This window comes from Mustela lutreola, chromosome 13 (assembly GCF_030435805.1).
Source record: "Mustela lutreola isolate mMusLut2 chromosome 13, mMusLut2.pri, whole genome shotgun sequence".
Lineage (NCBI taxonomy): Eukaryota > Metazoa > Chordata > Mammalia > Carnivora > Mustelidae > Mustela > Mustela lutreola.
In genome coordinates this window covers 74156497-74177948 of record NC_081302.1, presented here as the reverse complement: position 1 = coordinate 74177948, position 21452 = coordinate 74156497, and the positions used below count along the sequence as shown (strand labels likewise).

Sequence of the window (21452 nt, the reverse complement as noted above, 5' to 3'; positions counted from 1 at the left end):
TGTTGCATAGGTATCCGAACCATTTGCTGGCTTTTACGTAGTTTTAAAAGGCATTTCAGGCCCTTTGAAAAATAAAATAAAATAAAATAAAGTGAAAAAAGCTTTAGCTTACTATGATCTCTAATATAAAGTACCCTAATAACTAGCCAAGGGTTCACACTTGAGCAACAGGTAATGCCAAGATACAGGCCATTAGTTATTTATGCACATAGTGATACCATCATATGTAAAAACTGCCCACCTGGTACTGAAAAAGAGCTACTTCGGGCCCTTTCAGAAGGCGCTGACCTTTATCTGAGCTTTCATCATAGATTATGTGATGCCAAGCAAGTAAGTTGGCTCCATTTTTCATTCAAAAAAATAGCTATCTTGTCTCTCCAGTGTAGTTTTCAATATAGCTAGTTGCTACCCTAACATCTGAGCAATACTTAGAATTTTCTTGGCAGTGAAGGAAGTATTTGTCAAATGGCAGTGTCACACGAGAACTTCTCATCTTTATAATTTAACATCCCTGTGGCGCACAGGACACAAAGTATGTTTTTTCAGATTTTACTCTAAGAAAATTAATAAATATGGCAAATGTATCAACACCTTGACAATTACCAGAAGAATTACAACCTGCCACAGTGCCCAACCTTTACAAGGGAAAAGTTAGGGAGTGGAGATTAGTTAGGTTTTAATCCACACTGGCATTTTAAGTGCTCTAAACTTACTACTCAAATTTTATACTGGTTTTCTTATTAAGAAAATCTTTATGCCCATAGTGTAGTAACTATCTCTAAATATTAAAATAGTTCCTATCCATTAACTTTAAACAAATCATCCCAATTATACCAAGGCTTTACACTAAACTACCTAAAAATTTCAAGCCCTAGGGATACTGCTGAAACACTAAACAGAACTTTATTAGCTTCACCAAATTAAAGTTTTTGTCTTTCTCCTGTCAAGATCTGAAGCCAGTTAACACACACAAAAACTTGTTCCCATTCTCAACATCTTATGAAACTGGTAGTTGTCATGACACACCCACTAAAGTTACAAGTTTCCTTGAGGCAGAATTCACTTTTAATTGGATCACTTACTAGCAACAGATGTTGACAGTTGTCATGCTGTAGCCATAAGCGGAAACATCCATGTAAGGATACTGACTTGTTCCTCTTGACTAAAAACTTCGATTTTTACAATAATGGCCTTTCTATTGAGGTCCTCCATCTGACTTAGAAAACTGATAAATTTAGATTTATGATCACTTTAACTGCATGTGCCTTGCTTTGAAAAACTATCTGGTTTAACCCAACATTCTGGAAGTAAACTTAATTTTTCTGCATTTATATATACAACATCCCCTGAGAACACCATTCAACAAAAACTTGCTTTCATCAAATCATTATCCTACTCATAAACAAAGTAATTTTAAAGGGAAAAACTCTGCCAGACTTTAGATTTGTTTAAATGGTGTTGCTAAGTTACTACTGGAAAAGTTAAAATATGTATGTAACAAATTCTTAAGTGAAAGCCATTTAACTAATATTTAAAACCTCTGCAATTATTAGTTTATTAGTATCATCCAGGACTCAGATGTTCAGTATTCCTCCTGAAATTACATAAACAAATGCAAATGGAAAGAATCCAAGTCAAAATTATATAACAAAACAGCACTCCATCACAAAAGCGTGTAAAATTACAAGAACGCTATTTTAAAACACTGGCACTTTAAGAGAACGATAATCTCAAAAAACCACAAAATTGCCAAATTGTTCCCTAAACTGCTATGTAGATAAACATGAGTCTAATGAATGGGTTAGGGTTTTGTAAAGAGAAATCAAATTCAAATCAGGTAACTCATACTGAAATACAAAGTTTTAAGTGTCTTCTTCCTTCAGGTCTATTTGACTTATATAAAGGAGCAAACTATAATATAGGAAAATACACCTGATTTTAAATGTGGCATACATTTTATAAGTTGGCCCAATTAATTAAAAATACCTTTAATGAAAGTCAAGTTTCCTATGAAATCTATATTCAGATAAATAGGAGAAGACATTTACAGCCAGCCCTTTTTTTTTTTTTTTTCCAGAGCCTTTGCTGGGACTAATGTCAACAAAAAAATTAATATGGCAGTCTTGTATTTTAAGCTCACGCTTTTGGGGATACATTCTCAGGTCTTCTTTAATGTGGGAACTGCAAATATAACTGCCATTACATGGTAATGGGAGTTAAAGAATGTAGAGTCCTCAAGTAAAGATTAGAACATACTTTTCTCTTAGTCCTTCAAGGACAGACTTTTCAAAATGTTTGATTCTACTAATCCCATGCTGTGACTAGACTGGTTACTCTTCACTTTATAAACGTGACTGGGCTATGTGAGATCTGGTATCAATTGATCAAGATTTGAGTTTCAGTTATGGATGAAAACTGTCTCAATTCAACTTTTATTACCCTCATCATGAGTATGCAGGGTGCAGACAAAAGCTTTTTTTTAATCAGCTAACTATATGAAAAGATAAACACTGTAATAATCCATGTGATCCAAAATGGGCAAAAGCAAAAGACTAGCTTCCCCTCAAGAAGAAATATTTCAGACCTATGAAAAGGACAACAATACTAATAAAAAAAATTGTATTTACTTAGAAGCATTCAGAATGTCAACAAAACAGCTGCAACTTTTTTTTTTTTTTGCAATTACAGAGTGGTATTCAGTTAACAGAACAACAATTATTTCGTAGAAGCTGCATCAGAGACAACTGAAGATGAAAAACTACCATCCCCATATATAACTAATTTGTGCTGTGCACCAACAAGAACCTGCTTTAAGTTTCCATGCCAATTTACAACCCCCATACTGTACCAGGCAAGGTTAGTGGCTATTGAAAATACCACCAGGACAGGGCTATCTAAAGACACATTCGGTAGTGTGTTAACTATACAAAAAAAGACACTGTACAGTTTAAAAACAAATCTTACACAGCCTTACATTTCAATTTTTTTCTTTAAAAGGAGTGAGTTGTGTACAGGGGGGTTAAATGCTTTATAGACAAGAAAAAAAAACTGCGCTAGAACCAACTTATTCATCATCATCATCTTCTTCTTCATCTTCATCTTCTTCATCTTCCTCCTCCTCCTCATCCTCTTCATCTTCCTCATCCTCCTCCTCTTCCTTCTTTTTCTTGCTCTTTTCAGCCTTGACGACTCCCTTTTTTGCCGCATCAGGCTTTCCTTTAGCTCGGTATGCAGCAATATCCTTCCAAAGCAACAGCAGGAGAAAGTGGAAGGAAAGACAAAACAGTTAAGTAAAGGGAGAACTAAAAATAACACTGAACTTGACCAAAACTTCATGAAAAGTCAAGACCCCAATTACATGAAAATATTACGTATCTATAGACTCACCCCGACTCCATACATAAGGACTGAAGAATATGCATACAAAAACACTAGGAAATAACTGCAATTAATAATGCATATCCTACAGAATGACATGATCTAAATTTGCAATGTTATGCCTCACTGAAGTACAATTATGTACCACATCTTAACTTTAGCCTTATTAAAACTAGAATGCAGTCTTTGGATTAAAGGGTAGACACTGCCACCTTCTGAATGCAAAACAGCATTCTACAGGTTTCTATCAGACCCTAATCCATAGTAGAAAATTTTGTCTTAAAAACAACAACAAAAAAGGTAATTTGCTAGTAAGCATGCAATCAGGTTAAGAAACATCTAGCAACCAACATTTTCCCAGACACCTAAATAAGCTAAAATTCAACTTAATACTCCAATTCAAAGTATAGGAGCCAAATTTTTTTTATCAATTTATATAGATCAAGAGACTTCCAACTTTTAACCAAGTTGGGATTTTTTTCTTGTTATCTAAGGAGGCAAGAGAAATGTTTCAGGGTAGCTTTATGAAGGATATAGTCTTTATTACTTTCCCCAGACTGTTTTAATAAATGTGTCTGATCATTTAAAGTAATCATTTGACTCAAAGGGACTACCAGAATCTCCACAAATTTGGAGGTATCAGAGAGTAATATAAGCTGCTTAAGCGTATGGCCTTTGCACCCAAGTGTTAAAAAAAAAAAAGTATAACAATTTATTTGATCTTCTGTACTCTTTGAATGATGGAAAAGAATTAAGACTATAGCCAGTCAATGGCACACTGAATGTAGCTGTTTATCTAAAAACTGCATTACGTCCCAAACTTTTAGAAAACCACAAGAAAATATAAAACTGAGATGAGGTACCAACTATAATCTAACATCTGGCATACCCTTTCATTGTTACACTGAGCAAATCCATACTTCTTACCTTTTCATATTTTTCCTTCAGCTTAGCAGCCTTCTTTTCGTAAGGCTGCTTGTCATCTGCAGCAGTGTTATTCCACATTTCTCCCAGTTTCTTTGCAACATCACCAATGGATAGGCCTGGATGTTCTCCTTTGATTTTGGGGCGATACTCAGAACAAAACAAGAAAAAGGCCGAACTAAAAAGATAAATTTAATTTTAGGATTTTAAGTTGACTATCAAATGTGTATTGTACTATTACATAAAAGCTGCTTCTAATTTCTACCTGATACTAGACATGGTGCAAATGTTCTATCTTCTAAACAGTCTTCATAACCAAAGCTTAACTTAGAGCTTTTTAAACTAGTTGAAGATGCACTAATTCATCCTAAAGTATTTCGGGTAATTGGGGTTTCTCAAAAAATGTAAAAATAAAAAAAAAAAATAAAGTTACATTTAGGAGATGTATCAAGTGAAGGAGGCAAGTGTCTTAATTCAAATGCTCTGGCTACACCTCCCATTTGATAGGAATTTTACTTACAATATACCAATGTGAACTACTTACCAGCTAAGAAACTTTGATCATACACTCCAAACCCACAAGGTGGCTTGCTTAACTTCTATCTTAATCTACTGCAAAACCCTCCCTGAAAATAAAAACAGGCGAGGTACTTACGGAGGCCTCTTGGGTGCATTGGGATCCTTGAACTTCTTTTTTGTTTCCCCTTTAGGGGGAATATAAGTTTTCATTTCTCTTTCATAACGGGCCTTGTCAGCCTTTGCCATGTCTTCAAATTTTCCTTTCTCTTTAGCAGACATGGTCTACAAAAGAATTGTTTGTAAACTTAAGTCAACAGAAAATTTTAGTAAATTGTCCTCAAAGTATTAAAATGACTAAAATCAGTATCTTTTATCATTTATTCAGCAGTCTGTTCTAATATCACTACTCATATTATGCAAATAGCACCTAGTTTTTTAAAAAAAAAATCTTAATTTGGATTTAACCTTTAAAAAAATTATCTCCTCAGTAATTTCCAAGCCCCCTTACCTTCCACCTTTCTGAGCACTTCTTAGAAAACTCTGAGAAGTTGACTGAAGCATCTGGGTGCTTCTTCTTGTGCTCCTCCCGGCAAGTTTGCACAAAGAATGCATATGATGACATTTTGCCTCTCGGCTTCTTAGGATCTCCTTTGCCCATGGTTAATTATTTTCTAAAAAGAGATAAAGTAAATGTTTGATATTAGCAATGAAATTATAGCATTTTCAGAGCACTTTAACTTCCTGGGGTGTGAATGAAAACCCAAGCATTGGTTATTTAAAGGTAGTGACTTAAACCTCCTAGAACACTAAAGAAGAAAATGGCAGTGATAGCCAATTCCTACAAGAGGCTATGCCAAGCAAACAAAACAGAACAAAACAAAAAACCCCAACAAACACCCAAAACGGTCCTTCAGGGACACTCAAAAAGAGTATAGGCACAATGGTATCCTCATACAGTATTCTTTACTTATCTGCTTTATATCTGTTCTGAATGAATACTAACCGGTCATTTAAAAACTTTTTAAATGTACAAAACCAAAAAACCATTTTTGATCAACGAAACCAAAGCCCACAAAACCAATGCTGCCGATTCGTGGATCTGCACCACATAAAAAATAAACAGGTAACAGCCCAAGTGAGCAGATTCTTTCCAAATTACGGGCCTAAATCACCGTCTACCTGAAGTTTTCTCAATGAGGGCTTTAAAAATACTCTCTCTGCACAAAACTTTGCAGGGAGGAGAAAGCTCCAACGCTCGGACCCAGGCTGGGGGGGTGGCGGTGGTATTTGTACGGCTGCCACCGCGAGGCAGCCTCGTTTCCTATCGGTTTGGCCCCGAGATGTATTTCACTTCTGACTAAACACGTCCGGTCTGAAGTTTCTTCGAGTAAACAAGGATGAGGGACAAAAGCCACTCCTGCTCGTTGCTCTGCCTGCCCCCCCCCAAACCAGGAGAGTATTTTTTTTTTTTTAATCTGTGAAAAGTCGGGGCGCCGCGCGAGGCGGGCTCCGCACACCTTCCCGCCACTCGGCCCCCACCCCCAGAACTTCGGTAGCGGCGGGGCGGCCGAAGAAACGCGGGACCGCGGCCCGGCCTCCAGGCCCCGGCCCGCCCGCGCCGGGCCGCCACGTGCGTCCGCCCGCCCGTCCGCCCCGCCGCCGGCGCAGGCCCCGCAGGCCTCCCCCATTTTGTCAGCTTGGCGGAGGGAGAAGCCCCGCTCGAAATGGGGGCTGGCTCCGCCCGCGGCCGCCGGGGCCGGCGCGCACGGAATGGCCGCTGCGCGTCTTCCCCGCCTGCGCCGCCGCCGCCGCGAGGGCGAGCGCGAGCGAGAATATGGCTCCTTCCCTTTGTGTGTGTATGTGTGTGAGTGTGTGTGTGAGTGTGAACGCAGGCGGGCGGGGTGCGCGCCGCGCTCTGGCGCACACACTCGGCCATTACAGCCGGGGGGAGGGGCGGGGGGCGCGCGGGCCCGGACCCTCCCCCCTCCCGGCCCGCGGGGGAGGGGGTCGCCCCGGGAGGCGCCCACCGGTCCGCCGCTCCCCGTTCCCCTCCGCGCGGGCCCGCGCGCCCCGGCCGCCCCCGCACGGAGAACGCGGGGCTGGGAAGAGAGGAAAAAAAAAGTTGCCTCGGAACTGCTGCGCCCAGCTCCCCCGCCCGCTCCCGCCCGCCTTGTTTTCTCTCCAGCCAGCAGCGCCGGGCCGAGTCAGCCATGTTCCAGCGAGCGCAGCGGCGCCGCTCCCCCCGCCGCCGAGCCGCCGCCGCCGCCGCCGCCGCCGCCGCCGCCGCGCCCGGGCACAGGCCGGCGGGCCCGGCCCCGCGCCGCCGCCCCCGGCCCACCGCGCCGCCTCGCCCGCAGAGCCCGTCCGCCCGCCCGCCCGCGCTCGCCGCCGGCGCCCGTCTCTCTGCGGCGGCCAATGCAGCCCGTGAAGCGCCGCCGCCTGCCCGCCTGCCCGCCCGCCCGCCTGCCTGCCCTCCCGCCGCCGGCCCCGCCGCCCGCCGCTCCCCGCGCACGCCGGCCGCCCCAACATTCGGCCCGGGGGCTGAAAACACGTTAAAAAAATTTTTTTTAATTAAAAAATATTTTTTTGCGCCAGTCAGCGCGGACGCCGCCGGGGGTGGAAACTCGCGGGGCTCGGGGTTCGCAGCGCCTCAGGCAGCCTGTGGGCCGGGGTTCCGGCGCGGGGCAGGGCTCCCGGCGCCCGAGAAGAGGCTCGCTCCGTGCGCAGTTCCCCCCACGGTCCCCCCTCATTTGCCTTTGTGTGGATCCTGACCCGCCGGCTCCCGGCCGCGGGGATCCGGCCACCGCGCGGGGTGGGGAGCTGCCGGAGGCACTCTCCCCGCCGCGGCGCTGCCCCAGACTCACCCTCAGCGAGGCACAGAGTCGCCCAGTGCCCGTCTGGCTCTCACTTGCCCCGGCGCTGTCTCTATGGAGCTCAATGTACTGCAATGGCTGTGAGAGCGGGAGCCAGACGCAGCCTCCTCACTCTCTCCGCTCTGTAACATTACTCTCCAGCCAGCGCGGCTCCTATTGGCTACCGCCAACTCACGGGGCTCGCTCATTGGCCCGATACCTCCCATTGTCCTGACCAGAGCCCGTTTGCTATTGGCTGTCTCCGGGGACACGTCATCAAGGATTGAAACAGCGCGCAAATCTGAATGTGTGTGTATGCCGGGCAAAGAGGCTGAGGCGGGAGAGGCAGAGGCAGAGGCAGCAGCTGCTACGGGAAAGCAGAGCTCTATGGTGTATGTGTGCATGTGTCTAACCCAAGCCAGCCCCACACCGGAGCGGCCGCCGGAGCGAAAAGGGCCTGACTTTTCCACAAGTGTCTCTAACTCCTCAGGCAAAAGAGACACTCACAGGCCTCCCCCCCCCTTCTTACCCCAAACTCACTTCCAAAGCCATTGAGATAAGAGACCCCAGAATTTTAACAGACCTTCAAAAGTGAGGGCGACAGTATGAGATCACGTCCCCTGAAAATTGGGGTATCGGCTAGTGCAGAGGGGCGAAGACAGCCAAGATTCGAGCCCCTCAACAGCATACGGTTGCATTACACTTTAGATCTCTGGAAAGGCAGGGCTTTTCCTATAACAAAGTGACACGATCCAGTCAGCCGGTTTTAAAATACCCCTTTTCTGGGCTCATAACCCGTAACGTCAAGCTTGCCGAGCAGCTGAAATCTTGACTCCCTGAACAGGCATTCAGTTTCACTCTTTTTCTTGGTTTGATCGAGTTTCACAGCATGTCTAGAACTTTTTATTTAAATACAAAGCACTGTCTTAACTTCCTGGAAATCAAATAATTAATCCATGTAATTAAAGCACAGCTACTTCGTCTTGATATGGGGCACTCTAGCAGGAAATGTTTGTGAGGGCCTGCTAGAATTAGCAAATTCATTAGAGACCACATTTTTAACTGTTTGGCTATTTTATTTGACTTGGTGTGGATTACTGTTATAATCAAACGAATCCTTGTGATGCTATCTTTCCCTCCCATCACACCACTTAGTGCATCCATGGAACTGCTCTAGGATTACAGCAGTTGTAGGTATATTGTTACCCCGAGGATTAGATGCAGGCAGAGAGTGCATATGCCCAAATCCACAGGCTGTGGTTTCTCTAACTCACCAAGCTGGCTGGTATTAATAGGCATACTTATTATGTCTGTAAAGAAAATGTACTAGCTCTAATGGACAGTTCTGAAGACTATAGCTCTATCAGTCTTTTCGGAACCTATTATCTATTCCTCCTGAGCCTAGGCAGACCACACCCCTATTCAGTTATAACAGACTTCCCCTTTTTCACTCTCTACTGGTGTATTTATACACTTCTAAATCCACCAGCCAATTCCTCCCAATGTAATAGATCAAAGTTAAAATTAATCATTTTTATGTTAATTTCATTTCTTACAGCCACTTCAAGCATCCATAACCTAATGTATTTACTCCTATTTATTAAACTGTTTGAGAGCAGGCTCAGATAACCTTTCCTGACCTATGGTTTTAATGCTTACTCCTTTTCTTAAAAAAAATACATGACTGGTCTTAGGGATTATAGTCTCGTTGAATGGACAATGCGTGACACCTGCATGTGAAAATGAGTATAATATTAAAGAATATATAAACTAGTATAATGTACGTGCAGTAATTAAAAAGTAAACATCTAAAGTTAACTTTTCTACTGTTATTTTCATACATATTTACTCTTGTCTATTTCCTCTATGAATCAAATTTTGTTCTCTATTCAAATCTAGACATTTACTTCAATTCTGCTTTACATTCTCAGTGCCTATATTGCAAAATAGTCATAAAAATTGTTGACATTTTAAATGGCATCCACGATATCGAAATTTGACTATTATTTGAAGATAGCATCATCAATATTTTTCAGGAGCAATGTTGGATTTGCACTGTCCCAACCACACACTTTTACCAGTTTTCTAAAACAGGCTAAGTTCATGGTGACAGAGCCACAGGAAAGCAACGGGCCCACACAGGTTTCCACTTAAGCAGAGTGGTATAGCAAGTAATAGGCACTGGATTTAAATAGACCTGGGTTCAAATCCCAGCTATGCTACTCAGCTGTATAATTCTGGGTTTTTTTTAACCACTTTATGCTTCAAGTCGCTCAACTATAAAATGGAGGTGATTACTGGGTTGTTGTAAAGATTAAACTTTTTTTTTCAAAGGTTTCAATGTCATGTTGATCCCTTCAAACCCATGACTTAGAAAAACACCAAGTGCAATTAAACTTGAATTTTTCTTGATTATTTTAATTTTATATGAGGGCAGTGGTTGCAAATCTAATTAAGCTTTTTTTTTTTCTAAAGACTCAACACTAATTTTCATCCATTCTAGTGATGATGCCTTTATATACTCCCAAGTGTAACAGAGGCCATGTCAGAGAGAAGCATATAAAAAGCTCCACTTAGGCACAACATTTCTCATATTTGTTTTTCCACAACTTAGGGAGGGTAAAACATAAAAAGGAAGGAAACTTTTAAATAAACCTACAAACTTCTAGCTCTAGTTCTGCAACCTTGATGTTCACTTATTCATGATGTTAGACCCCTTCCTTCTTCCACATGAGTCATTGGCCAGAAATTAGCATATATTTTACTTTCGAGTTATTGGGTATTTTATTCTAAATTACAAAGATAACTAATTCTAAAATCCTGAACACTCTCTCCCTACCTGATTTAGCTGATTGATTTACAGATTTTCATTAATATAGTTTACATCCTTCCTGAAGTCTGCCTCGATCTCCTATAGGATAGATGAAATGCTTCTTTTCTGTGACCCCATACTATTCTGTACATTAATTACCATGCTCACAAGTGTACTATCCCATTCTGTGTCTGCTTGTCCTACTGTACTGCATCCCTTTAAAGCAGGGACCCTAGCTTATCTTTGTATCCCAAGCACCTAGCAAGCACTGAATAAAGTCTGTGGAATAAATGAATTAACAGCTGAAAGAATACTTACTGCAAATTATTGTTTTAATCTTCTTCTTCCATCTTTGGAGATAAGCATTTGGGTGTCTCTAAATCAGAAGGCAGGAAAGTAGAATAGTAAGTAATAAGTAAATGTTAGGATACTAAGATGAGGATATGTGCCAATTGCATCTTATTCTTATACCTTAAAAGGGGGAAGGTGAGGTTGGGGGACTGGAGGGGATCTTGAATTTAGGCAGATACATACATTTTTAGCATTTATAGCAGTTTCCAACTAGGCCAAGGACATTCCTTGTTGGATACCATGAACACTGGCAAGCCAAATAAGAATTTATCACAGACAACTGCAAGAATGTCTACCCAAAGGTTGCTTCTAACAGGCCTTTGAAGCTTAACTCTAATGTAAATATATATATATATATATATTTATATATAAAAGTATATATTAAAATATATATATTATACATATTATATTTTATAATATATTTATATATTATAATATATATCATTAATATTATATATAAATATATATTCTTATATATAAATATAATATATATTCTTATATATAAAATATAAATATTTATATAGAAATATATATTTTATTATATATTTATATAATCATATAAAATATATTTATATAAATGTGTATAATAATATATAAAATTTATATAAATATATACACATATAATTTTATATACATATATAGTTTTTTATACACACACACACACATACATATATAATGCAAATGGGGCTGCTAAGTTTTTGGCTGATCGATACTGATTCCTTCCCAATGGAATAAGTCCTAAATTCAAGCTATGTGAATTCTCCTGTCTCTCCTTCTTGAAAAGGGTCAGGTTCTGAAAAAGAGTAGATACAGTAAACCAAAATGTCTGATGAGGTCAACCATACTACGGATCATACATACTTAAAGCCTTTTTTCCCCCCGCCCAAGGGTGCTACAAATAAAGGAGAGAGGAATTCAGGAAAAGAAGAGACAGGTTTGTGAAGTCTGGACCACAAGTTAGGACACTGAGTTCCAAACCTCCCAATCCCCCACACAGGGACTTCTAGGTAGCCCCTAAGGTCTGTGCTCCATTTCCACAACTCTTGGGACTAGTGATACTTGATCTAAGCTGAAAGGGTGTTACAGGATAGGCACAAAGCAAGACCAGAGGTGGAGGGCAGAGAGGCGGTGCTGTATCTGTCAGGGTGCAGAGAAGGGGGACCTGGTCTGGAGTTGCTTAAGTGCTTCTGCCCCCAGCCAGAGTTTTGTCTGAATGTGGTTTGCATGTGGGCAAACAATGGCTTCAGCTGTGGGCTGCACTGAGGGCCGAGGAAGAAAGAACAGTCATGAAACTGATATATACCAGAAATATCTCTAGAATTGAAATATTTCACTGGTGAATAAGGAGGATATATCATACCCTTTCTTAATAAATTCTCTGCCTAGTGAAAGAACAGTATACCTGAAGAGGGGAAAACTTATTAGTAAAACTTTATATGAAATGATCATCTAGTTCAAAAAAGATCACTATTGGAGAACTTGATCTCAAGAAACACATCCACAGACCAACTTCAGCTGCTGTATCAAAAGCATCATAAACCTTAAGAATAAATGTTTTAGTACCCTACGAGATTGGCTATAAGCAAAAAGAGGGATGACAGCAAGTGTGGGTAAGGATGTGGGGAAATTGGAAACATCATGTACGGCTGGGGTGAGCGTGTAAAATGGTACGGCTTGCTCAGAAAGCAGTCTGACAGGAATTCCAAAGGTTAAACACAGAATTACCATATGACCCAGCAATCCCCACTCCTGGTTATGTATCCAAGCGAGACAAAAACACGTCCACACAAAAACTTGCACATGAACATTCATAACAGCCTTATTTGTAATAATCAAAAAGTGGAAACAATCAAATACCCCTCAACTGGTGAATGTGGTCATCTATACGGCTCGATATTATCAGGGACAGAGGGGAACGAAGGACTGACTTGTGCTACAGTATGGAGGAACCTTGGAAACATGAGGCTAAGTGAAAAAAGCCAGAGACAAAAGGCCACATATTGTACAACTCCATCCACATGAAACACCCAGAATGCAGAAATTTTATAAAGATGGAAAGTAGATTAGTGGTAGCCAGGAGTTGGGAGTTGGAGGGAAGGGGAGTGACTGTTAATGGTTATGGGGACAAAAATGTTCTAAAATCAGATTATAGTAATGGTTGCATAACCCTGTGAATATGCCAACCATCACTGAACTGTGAGTTATAGCTCCATAAAGCTATTTTTTAAAATTTTATTTTATTTTATTTTGTTTTTTTTTAATTGTTTATTTTTTATAAACATATATTTTTATCCCCAGGGGTACAGGTCAGCTATTTTTTTTTTTTTAAAAGCAATAAACGTTTCAGGAGTGGATTTGGTTAACCAAACAAACGTAGAGGGGATGACAGAATACTACCTACTAGCTAATTTTACCCAGTCCTTCCCTGCTGCTGCCCCCGCTATCGAACACCTTGTGAAAATGGTGGCTTTCCTCTTCAGTAGGTGGAAATTTCATCTATTATTGGAGTTACAGATTATGTGCTTACCATGTACTTTTGCTACAAAATAATGTTAAGAGCATTTTCCAGGGGTACCTTGGGAGGTTTTTTTCTTGAGAACCTGCAATAAGTCAGGTGAGCCATAAAGGTTAGATCAGAGGGCAAACTGGCCGGCCTCCGGCCGCTGGCCTCATCAGATGCACGGATGTTTCATTCGGCCAACACAGTGTTTATTAAGAGTTGGATTTTTTCCACATTGAAGAAGTCTTAATCTTATTAATTTGGCTTCTTTTTAATAATATTCTTATTATTTGGCTTCTTTTGTAAAATCAGAGATCTGATAAGCTTGCATCCACACTTCGACAGGGTGACAATCTTGCAACATGAATCATGGCTGCCTCCCTCCAAGGGGTGTCTCTCCTGTGGTCGGGCCACAATCCCCACCACTATCTAAGCTTTCTACTTGACTCCTCCTCAACTCATGCTTCCTACCTGGCGGGTGACCAGGACTAGACACTTCAGCTTGCAAGTCCTAAGTTGGGTCCTTATTATTTTATGGCTAGGAGCTGTGATTCTGAAATTTTTTTGATGAACAATTCCTTTCGTAGGAAACACTTATTATCATGACAAACCACACAGAGAGCAGGAGGCTGAAGTAGAGGGGTCCCTTGGGTGAGAAACAGAACCATTTTTGGTGATGTCATAGGTAGCATGTGTTCTTGCAAGGAATAAGGAGTCTGACTGTGCTGTATAGAAGAAAGACTAGAAAAATAAGCTTTATTTATCACATGTTTCCTGTGTGGGGAGCGCTATGCACCAGTCATTTCATTTAACCCTCCACAGTGATCCTAGAGGCCAGGATGCTTATTGCTTTTTTTAAAAGTCATGACAAGGAGGCTCAGAGAGATTCCTTAAGTCACCTGAGGTCACACAGCCAGAGAGAAAGGAACAATACTGACCCACTTCTGAGCCCCAAGCTCAAGTCACATGGCCTTCCAGTTATTAGCTTAGCTAATAAAATGTTTAAGAAGATCACACTTTCCCACTTAAGTATACCTTATAACCTCACTGGAATCCTGACCTGCGTTTACAGCCTTGGCTTTCAAGTTTTTGATAGGACCAATACAGTTTGTATATACAACATTTGAGGGAAGGTTTCATGAGACAATACCTACCACTGCTGTGATAGAGTCTGATTTTTGTCCCCTAAAATCCTAAATTTACTTCCCGGCCCATCAAGGAGCCCCATAGTTGGTAAAACCCCGCATTAGAACTATAGTAAATGAGCCCCGTTTCCCCTCAAGGGTACCAGCAGCTCTAGGTGACAAGTGCAGGTGCTGCAGGCTGACTGAACAGGGGATGAAGGGGGGGTGGGCAGAGCAGGAGACGTGCCCAGCACCCACAACCTGCAGCCAGAGTCCCCTCCGCCCCCAGCACAGCAAAGGAGTTTGGCACCAAGACTATGGGGCTGTCCCAAGCCCAGAGAAAGACTCTGGGGACAAGAAAGGGGAGTGCTTTGCTCTGCCAGGGAGGACAAAGACAAAAACTAGTGCTCCAGGCCAGAGGCCTCTGGGAAATGCCAAGGAGATGCTTGCACATCATCAAACCCTAGAAGAGCCATCCTAGCAGCCAGGATAAATGTCATCCTCACCTGGGTGAGGTCCCCCTCTTTGGATTTGCCTCTAATGACAGTCAGAGGCCAGAAGCACAGGAGTCCCTCTGCCAAGCAGGAGCTGGACTAGGTGGTCTCACCTCCCCAGGGAACCAAGCCTTTTTGTTTAAAAAACACCAAGTGCCCAGAATGGCTTGTGGGGCTCGATAGAAGATGATCGCTAACCCATACCTGCAGCTCATGAAGATGTTAATAAAAAAAAAAAAGACTGACAAAAATACATGTATGCTTTTTCTGAAAGGCTGCTGTTGATCTTTGTTCTAAGGTTTTGCTTTGATTTGCAAGAATGGGAATAAGGAAGTAGGAAGGAGAAAACCCGATTTAGCATATTCTAAGGTAAGTACTACCAGCAAATTGATACCACACTGAGAAGTGGAACTGATTTGGAAACATTCATGGTTTACGACCAGTGATTTTGCTTCTAGCAAATATTTAGGAAATAATCAGAAAGAAGTAAAAAGTGCAAAGTTTGATTAAGAATAGGAACTGCAGGGGCGCGCCTGGGTGGCTCAGCATGTTGGGACCTCTGCCTTCAGCTCAGGTCATGATCTCAGGGTCCTGGGACGGAGCCCCCCCAACCCCCAAAGAGCTCTCTGCTCAGCGGGGAGCCTGCTTCTTCCTCTCTCTCTGCCTGCCTCTCTGCCTACTTGTGATCTCTGTCTGTCAAATAAATAAAATAAAATATTTTAAAAAAAGAAAAAATAGGAACTGCAGCATTATCTACAATGTGGTAACAACCTACATACCCATGACAGGGGCTTGGTGAAATAAATTCTGGTCAACCCTTATGACAGATTACCATGATGCCACTCACTATCCAACTGTTACAAATACTAAATTCAATGCCATGGAAAAATATTCATAATATCTTAGGAAGGATCCCTGGTTTGGAAAAAAACATGTATGTAAATCCAAAAGAGAACAGAAGGATATACTAAAAAATGTTAATAGTGTTTATTTCTGGTGAAGGGTTATCTTTATTTCCTTCTTATTCCCTCCAGTATTTCCCCAGTTTTCTGTAATCAATTTCTATATCTTCTGTAATTAGAAATAAAAGCCCCAGTTTTTTAAAAGAAGAAGTTTGCTAATAAAGGACTCAAAGATTCAGATCATTTTGAGAAATTCAGACCTCATTACTCTAGAAACACTTCCCTATGAGAAAATAAACCAAATATATATAATTATGTATTATTATATATATAATATACCATATATACTATATATAATATAGTATTATATATAAAATATACCATATATAGTATATTATATGTATATAGTACGTTGTACTGTATACACATAAGTCAAGCACATTTATCATAGCCTTGAAGTAAAGGCATCTCCACTATTATCAAAAGGAGACCATCCTGGGGCGCCTGGGTGGCTCAGTGGGTTAAGCCAATGCCTTCGGCTCAGGTCATGATCTCAGGGTCCTGGGATCGAGTCCCATATTGGGCTCTCTGCTCAGCAGGGAGCCTGCTTCTCCCTCTCTCTCTGTCTGCCTCTCTGCCTACTTGTGATCTCTCTCTATCAAATAAATAAATAAAAATCTTTAAAAAAAAAAAAAAAAGGAGACCATCCTGATAATGCAAATCAGAATTAGGTAACAGGTGGAAAGAAAAGTTATCAGCATCTATTTGAAACAGCTTTTACCTCTCATCTCTACTGATGTGTCTCCTTTAGTGGATATTCCTTCTTTCCCCTTAAATCAATCCCTAGTCGCTTTCTGCTTCTCTGCTTAGAGACCTAGGCAAGCCCCACAGTTTAGTCCTAAGCTCTATCTCTTTGTAAATAACCCTAAACTTCCCTTTCAGCCTAAGGCTCTCTCTTGGACCGCACCACTTACCAATTTCTCAAGTTCACCTACCTGTTCTGTAGAGTACACCTCTTTCAGATTTCCCCACTCACTCTGACTTCCCACGTTAGCTCCAACTCTGGGAATCTGTGATTCCCCCTGCTAGCTCTTTCCTTACATTAAATTCTATAACATCTATGTCACAATGCTTTAAATCATTTCCATTTTTTTTTTCATTTTTATCAGCCCCAAATCTAGTTCTGGCATTTGCTATTTTGTGGTTCAGAAAGAAGAGTTTGGAACCAGACCCCACTATTTAAAATCCTGACCCTGGCACTAACTAGCTGCGTCACCTTGGACCAAGTGAATTAACCTCTCTGAGCCTCAACTCCTGTAAAATGGATAATACTCCCCTTTCCAAAGGGGAATTGTGAGTTTGAATTAACTCATATACTGAAAGAGCTGAGCCTAGTATATAAATTGCTTGGAACACTATAGATGATCAACAGATGTTGGCTGTTTATTTTAGATCATTTTATTGTATTTTCCTAATGCATAGAACGCTACTGCTTAAAAAGTTTCCACTTAATTACAAAATTTTCATCCAAATTAACTACATAGTCCTCACCTGACCTCCCTATTAAGGCACATTTCTCTCTGCTTCCTCTTCCACTGCTCACCTATTTTCCAATCCACCTGGACCTTGTACTCTCCTACTTTGGAGCTTCAGATCACGTTGTTTCTGGTAGTGTCCTTCCCCCACCTCTACTGCTAGGATCCAACCAGTCCTTTAAAACTTTCCTTTTGTACTTCTTAACTCGGTGGAGCTTTCTTTTATTTTTGAGTTCTGCCTTTCCAGTGGTTTTATAGTGTTGTGCATAGAATAATATAGGATCATATATTTTGTAACCTATATAAATATATTACATATTATGCTCTCTTAGTTTGTTTCTCCAGCACTTTGTTCATCACAGGTACTCAGTGTCCGCTGAATGTAAAGGTGAGATTTTACTTTCTGTCCATACCCACCACATTGTTCATACTCAATTTTAAGAAATGATGTCTAGAATTCCCTTCTCTTCATAGATTAAATTACATTCTAGTATGTTGACTTTAAAGACATGCAGCAAAATATTATCATGTTGTCATTTTTGTTGGTCAAAACTGGTTGATATTGGCAGCTTCGTGTTCAATTCTGTTCAGGGTGGTCCCTCTCTTGATCATTTGGGGCAATGTTTTAATAAACCGCTGTTTTAACGGATTTTTCCATTCTGCTTTTTACTGTGTGAGGCATTGTTATAGGTCGCAAGCTTGTAAATCTATTCATATTTTGATTCACATAGTTTACTAAAAATCTTTAAAGTCCAAATAGTAACACCAGGTTTCGAAATGATTGCGCTTGTGTGGCAACAAAGATGCTTTCTGAGGTTAACACACATTTTTTCCCTCACACAGGGCCAAGATATCACAAAAGTTCTCATAAACTTCCTTAAAGTGTTATCATTGCTCTTGTGCAGAACATCTACTTTGACACTAAAGCGTGTGCTCGCTGAATTCAAGGAATTCAATCTAGATTTCATATTTGGAACAAGAGCAACAGACCAGTTTGGATTTGCCTGAGAGTACCCAGATGTAACAGGAGCAATGGATTCCCCTGCCAACACTGGTGGTGGTAGGAAGAGGGCTTCGAGGTCTCTGGAAGGAGCTTCTCTCTCTAGATTTTGGCCTCCTCCACTCTGTGCCCCATTCCCTGTACTGTCACTCTCCCCCTCCCTCCCTGCCTCGGTCCCTTTCTCTCCCCTCCATGCTCACTCCCCCCTCCCGCCGCCTCTCCTCTGCCCCAACCCACCCCCTACTTCTCTCCCAACAATAGTTGCTGCTTCACAAACAGTGCTTGAAGCACCTAGTTCCTGGGATTTACACTTGCCAAGTGGCTTTGGGGAACAAGCTTTTCTCAAGCCTAGGCATCAAAAGGCACTTATTTCAACACTTCAGGGAAAAATAGTAACTAAGGAAATTAATAATCTCATCCCACGCAGAAGAATAGATTTTGAAGAGGCTATGTCTCTGGTTTCCAGCCTCTCTTTTAAAAGAGGGAGAATATTAGTCTCTTCAATCCTTTTCCTTTTGTGTTTTCTTACCTTACCTACAGAAATGTAGACTTCTGGCAGTTAGAAACCATGTCCTGGGGCGCCTGAGTGGCTCAGTGGGTTAAGCCTCTGCCTTTAGCTTGGGTCATGATCTCAGGGTCCTGGGATCCTGCATCGGGGCTCTCTGCTCAGCAGAGGACCTGCTTCCCCCTCCCCCTCTGCCTATCTCTGCCTACTTGTGATATCTCTCTGTCAAATAAATAAATAAACCCTTAAAAAAAAAAAAAAGAAAATGTGTCCTGATGTAAACAGTATATGGTGGCAAATGGTTTTCATAAGCTATATGTTCATTAATGGCAGAAGACTCAAAGACTGAACATTTAATGTAGCTCTTAAAATCCTCAGTGGCTCAAAGTGCACTTCCTAATCTTTCTCAAAGGTTTTTGTTTGCTTGTTTGTTTGTTTTGGAGCAAAATAATGCAAATGAGATTGGAAGAAGAACTGCTAGAACAGAGGAAAAGAATGCCACTGCCACGAAGGGGTAGGGGAACGCTGTGGATGGGGAAGCCAGTGCCAGAGTGTTCCACTCAGAAATGTTCCCTAAATCTATCCAACATCTAAGAAAGGTGGCCTGAGGCAGTCTGTGAGCCATAAATGCCAGGGGTAGATGCTATCTATATCCAGGAAGAGCAATCAGAAAGAATTTACATCCGTATCTCCAAAAGCTGAACCATTTGGAGCGGACTCAAGGCAGAAGACCTGCATTTTTCTAAACCGAGATGCCAATTGCAACAGAGCCGCAAAGAGTGTTGGGGCAGAGTCAGCCTGTGAAAGGAAAAAAGCTACCGTCTTACCCAGGAGCCAAACATTCCAGCTTCATTCAAGTATTCTTAGTCTTGAGTGTGCTACCATAGACACCCATGATTGCCACAAAGCCCCAGGTTAACTGATGTCAGTCGCTGGAAGGAACTCTTTCAGGCAAAACTTCCGTTCACTTAGAAAAGTTGCTAAATTGGATTTGGATCCCTTCCCCTATTTTCTCCTCTCCCTCTTTCTCTCCATTGTCTACGAAATTAAAAGCAAGGACAAAAGCAAGGACAGCAAACCAGTTATCAGCAGGATGGTAAAGTTCAGAGCAGCGTGGAGCTTCCCTGATCAGAGTGAGAAGGCCGTGCTGTTGGGAGAGTAAGCACCCATGAATGGGGGCGGGGGAGGCAGAAACTAAGATTTATCGGGCATCTACCATCCGCTGGGCACCATGCATGCTTGATTTCCTGATAACTCTTGCAGTAAGCCCTTGGAGTTGGGGCGACTTTCCTTGTTTTACAGAGGACGGAACTATTAGAGTTGTGGAAGGCTTACCCGGTTGGGTGTGTCGGGCTCCCAAGTCATGACACCCTGTAAGGATGTCTCCTTATATTCTCTGCTTTGGCACTAAAACCCAACAATCACCAAGAGAGATGTTCCAAAGGTAGAAAGATGACAGCTGTAGCACAAGTGGAACAGCACTGCCTCCTTCCAGGGTCTCTGTGGGGCATGAGGAAACCGACTATTCTTCATCAGCTATTGAGGAGGAATCATAATGGACCAGAGTAGGGTGGGTCAGAGCCAGGGGGTAGCGCCTTGAGTCCTCTCCAAAGGTAAGTGGGCCAAGTAGGCACAGAAAACCCACTTCATTCTTAGACTCTTCCCTCATCCTTCCAGGTGCACCATGACTTAGAAACCCCATAATGCTTTAGGGTAAACCCTGAGAGTCAGGATTTCACTCACCTCTGCTCTCCCCATGAACACCCGCTCGTGGTGCTTTCCAGCTCAGTTGCCCTGCTCCCCCAGCCCACTCATCTCATCACTGATTCTTTTCCTTAACTCCCAACAATCAACAACCATCAAGTCCTGTGGATCCTGCCTCTTTCATTTATGATCTACCCACTTTCTTCCATTTCAAAGGCCACCCTCCTAGTTGACCCCACTGTCTCTTGCTTGATCTACTCTAACAATTTCAAACTCTCTCTCTCCTTTTTGTTTTTTTAAAGATTTTATTTATCCATTTGAGAGAGAGAGTGAGAGAGAGAAAAGACATGATTGGGGGGAGGGGCAGAGGCAGAGGGAGAAGCAGACTCTCCACTTATAAGAGAAACTCCATCCCGGGACCCCAGGATCAAGACCTGAGCCAAAGGCAGAAGCTTAATGGACTGACCTATCTAGGCGCCCCATTTTCTAACTATCTAATGTCCTTGGGCCTTGGCTTTAGAAAACTACAGGTGGCTTTTCTTTTAAAGTAAATAGTATAATATGATCATAAGATTTCCTTACTTAAAAAAATCCCTCCAGGACTTCCCGTTGTCTGCAGAATGTTCAAGCTCCTTAGCAGAGCATTCTAGGCCTTTCATGGTCAGCACCTGCTTCTCCCTCCAGCTCTATGCTCTGTGCCTCCGCCATTTTGAACCACTGGGAGGTCCTGGGACCTATATGCTTCCTCAGCCACTTTCAAGTTCTTCAGTTAGGATAATCGTCCACCTGTGCAACTCCTGCTTGTCCTTCAGCTTTGAACCTCCCTTGAGCCCTGGGATCTGAGCCCAGGTG

At 41.9% G+C, this 21452-nt stretch overlaps 1 protein-coding gene and 1 long non-coding RNA gene across 3 annotated transcripts in view; both read right to left on the bottom strand.

Annotated features, from left to right (window-relative positions):
* Positions 1-1530: 1530 nt before the first annotated feature.
* On the bottom strand, positions 1531-7843 carry HMGB1 (high mobility group box 1). Its single transcript, XM_059144737.1, has 5 exons — positions 7686-7843; positions 5330-5492; positions 4958-5103; positions 4306-4480; positions 1531-3241 (listed from the first exon to the last, which is right to left on the bottom strand). Exons 2-5 carry the CDS (start codon positions 5477-5479, stop codon positions 3065-3067), a joined length of 648 nt encoding a protein of 215 aa, XP_059000720.1. The 5' UTR covers positions 5480-5492; positions 7686-7843; the 3' UTR covers positions 1531-3064.
* A 413-nt stretch (positions 7844-8256) lies between these two features.
* Positions 8257-21452, bottom strand: part of LOC131814078 (uncharacterized) — a 126818-nt gene continuing 113622 nt past the window's right edge. For both annotated transcript variants that reach the window (XR_009347118.1, XR_009347117.1), the window contains exons 2-3: positions 10804-10861; positions 8257-8405 (exon numbers count right to left, since the gene is read on the bottom strand). This is a non-coding gene — a long non-coding RNA (uncharacterized LOC131814078). The remainder of the gene's footprint in view (positions 8406-10803; positions 10862-21452) is intronic.

Coding starts and splice junctions, on each gene's coding strand:
- HMGB1 (XM_059144737.1), bottom strand. CDS start 5,479: ATGGGCAAAGGAGATCCTAAGAAGCCGAGAGGCAAAATGTCATCATAT. Junction 5,104..5,329: donor AGTGCTCAGAAAGGTGGAAG/GTAAGGGGGCTT, acceptor ATTCTTTTGTAG/ACCATGTCTGCTAAAGAGAA. Junction 4,481..4,957: donor AATGCACCCAAGAGGCCTCC/GTAAGTACCTCG, acceptor TTATCTTTTTAG/TTCGGCCTTTTTCTTGTTTT.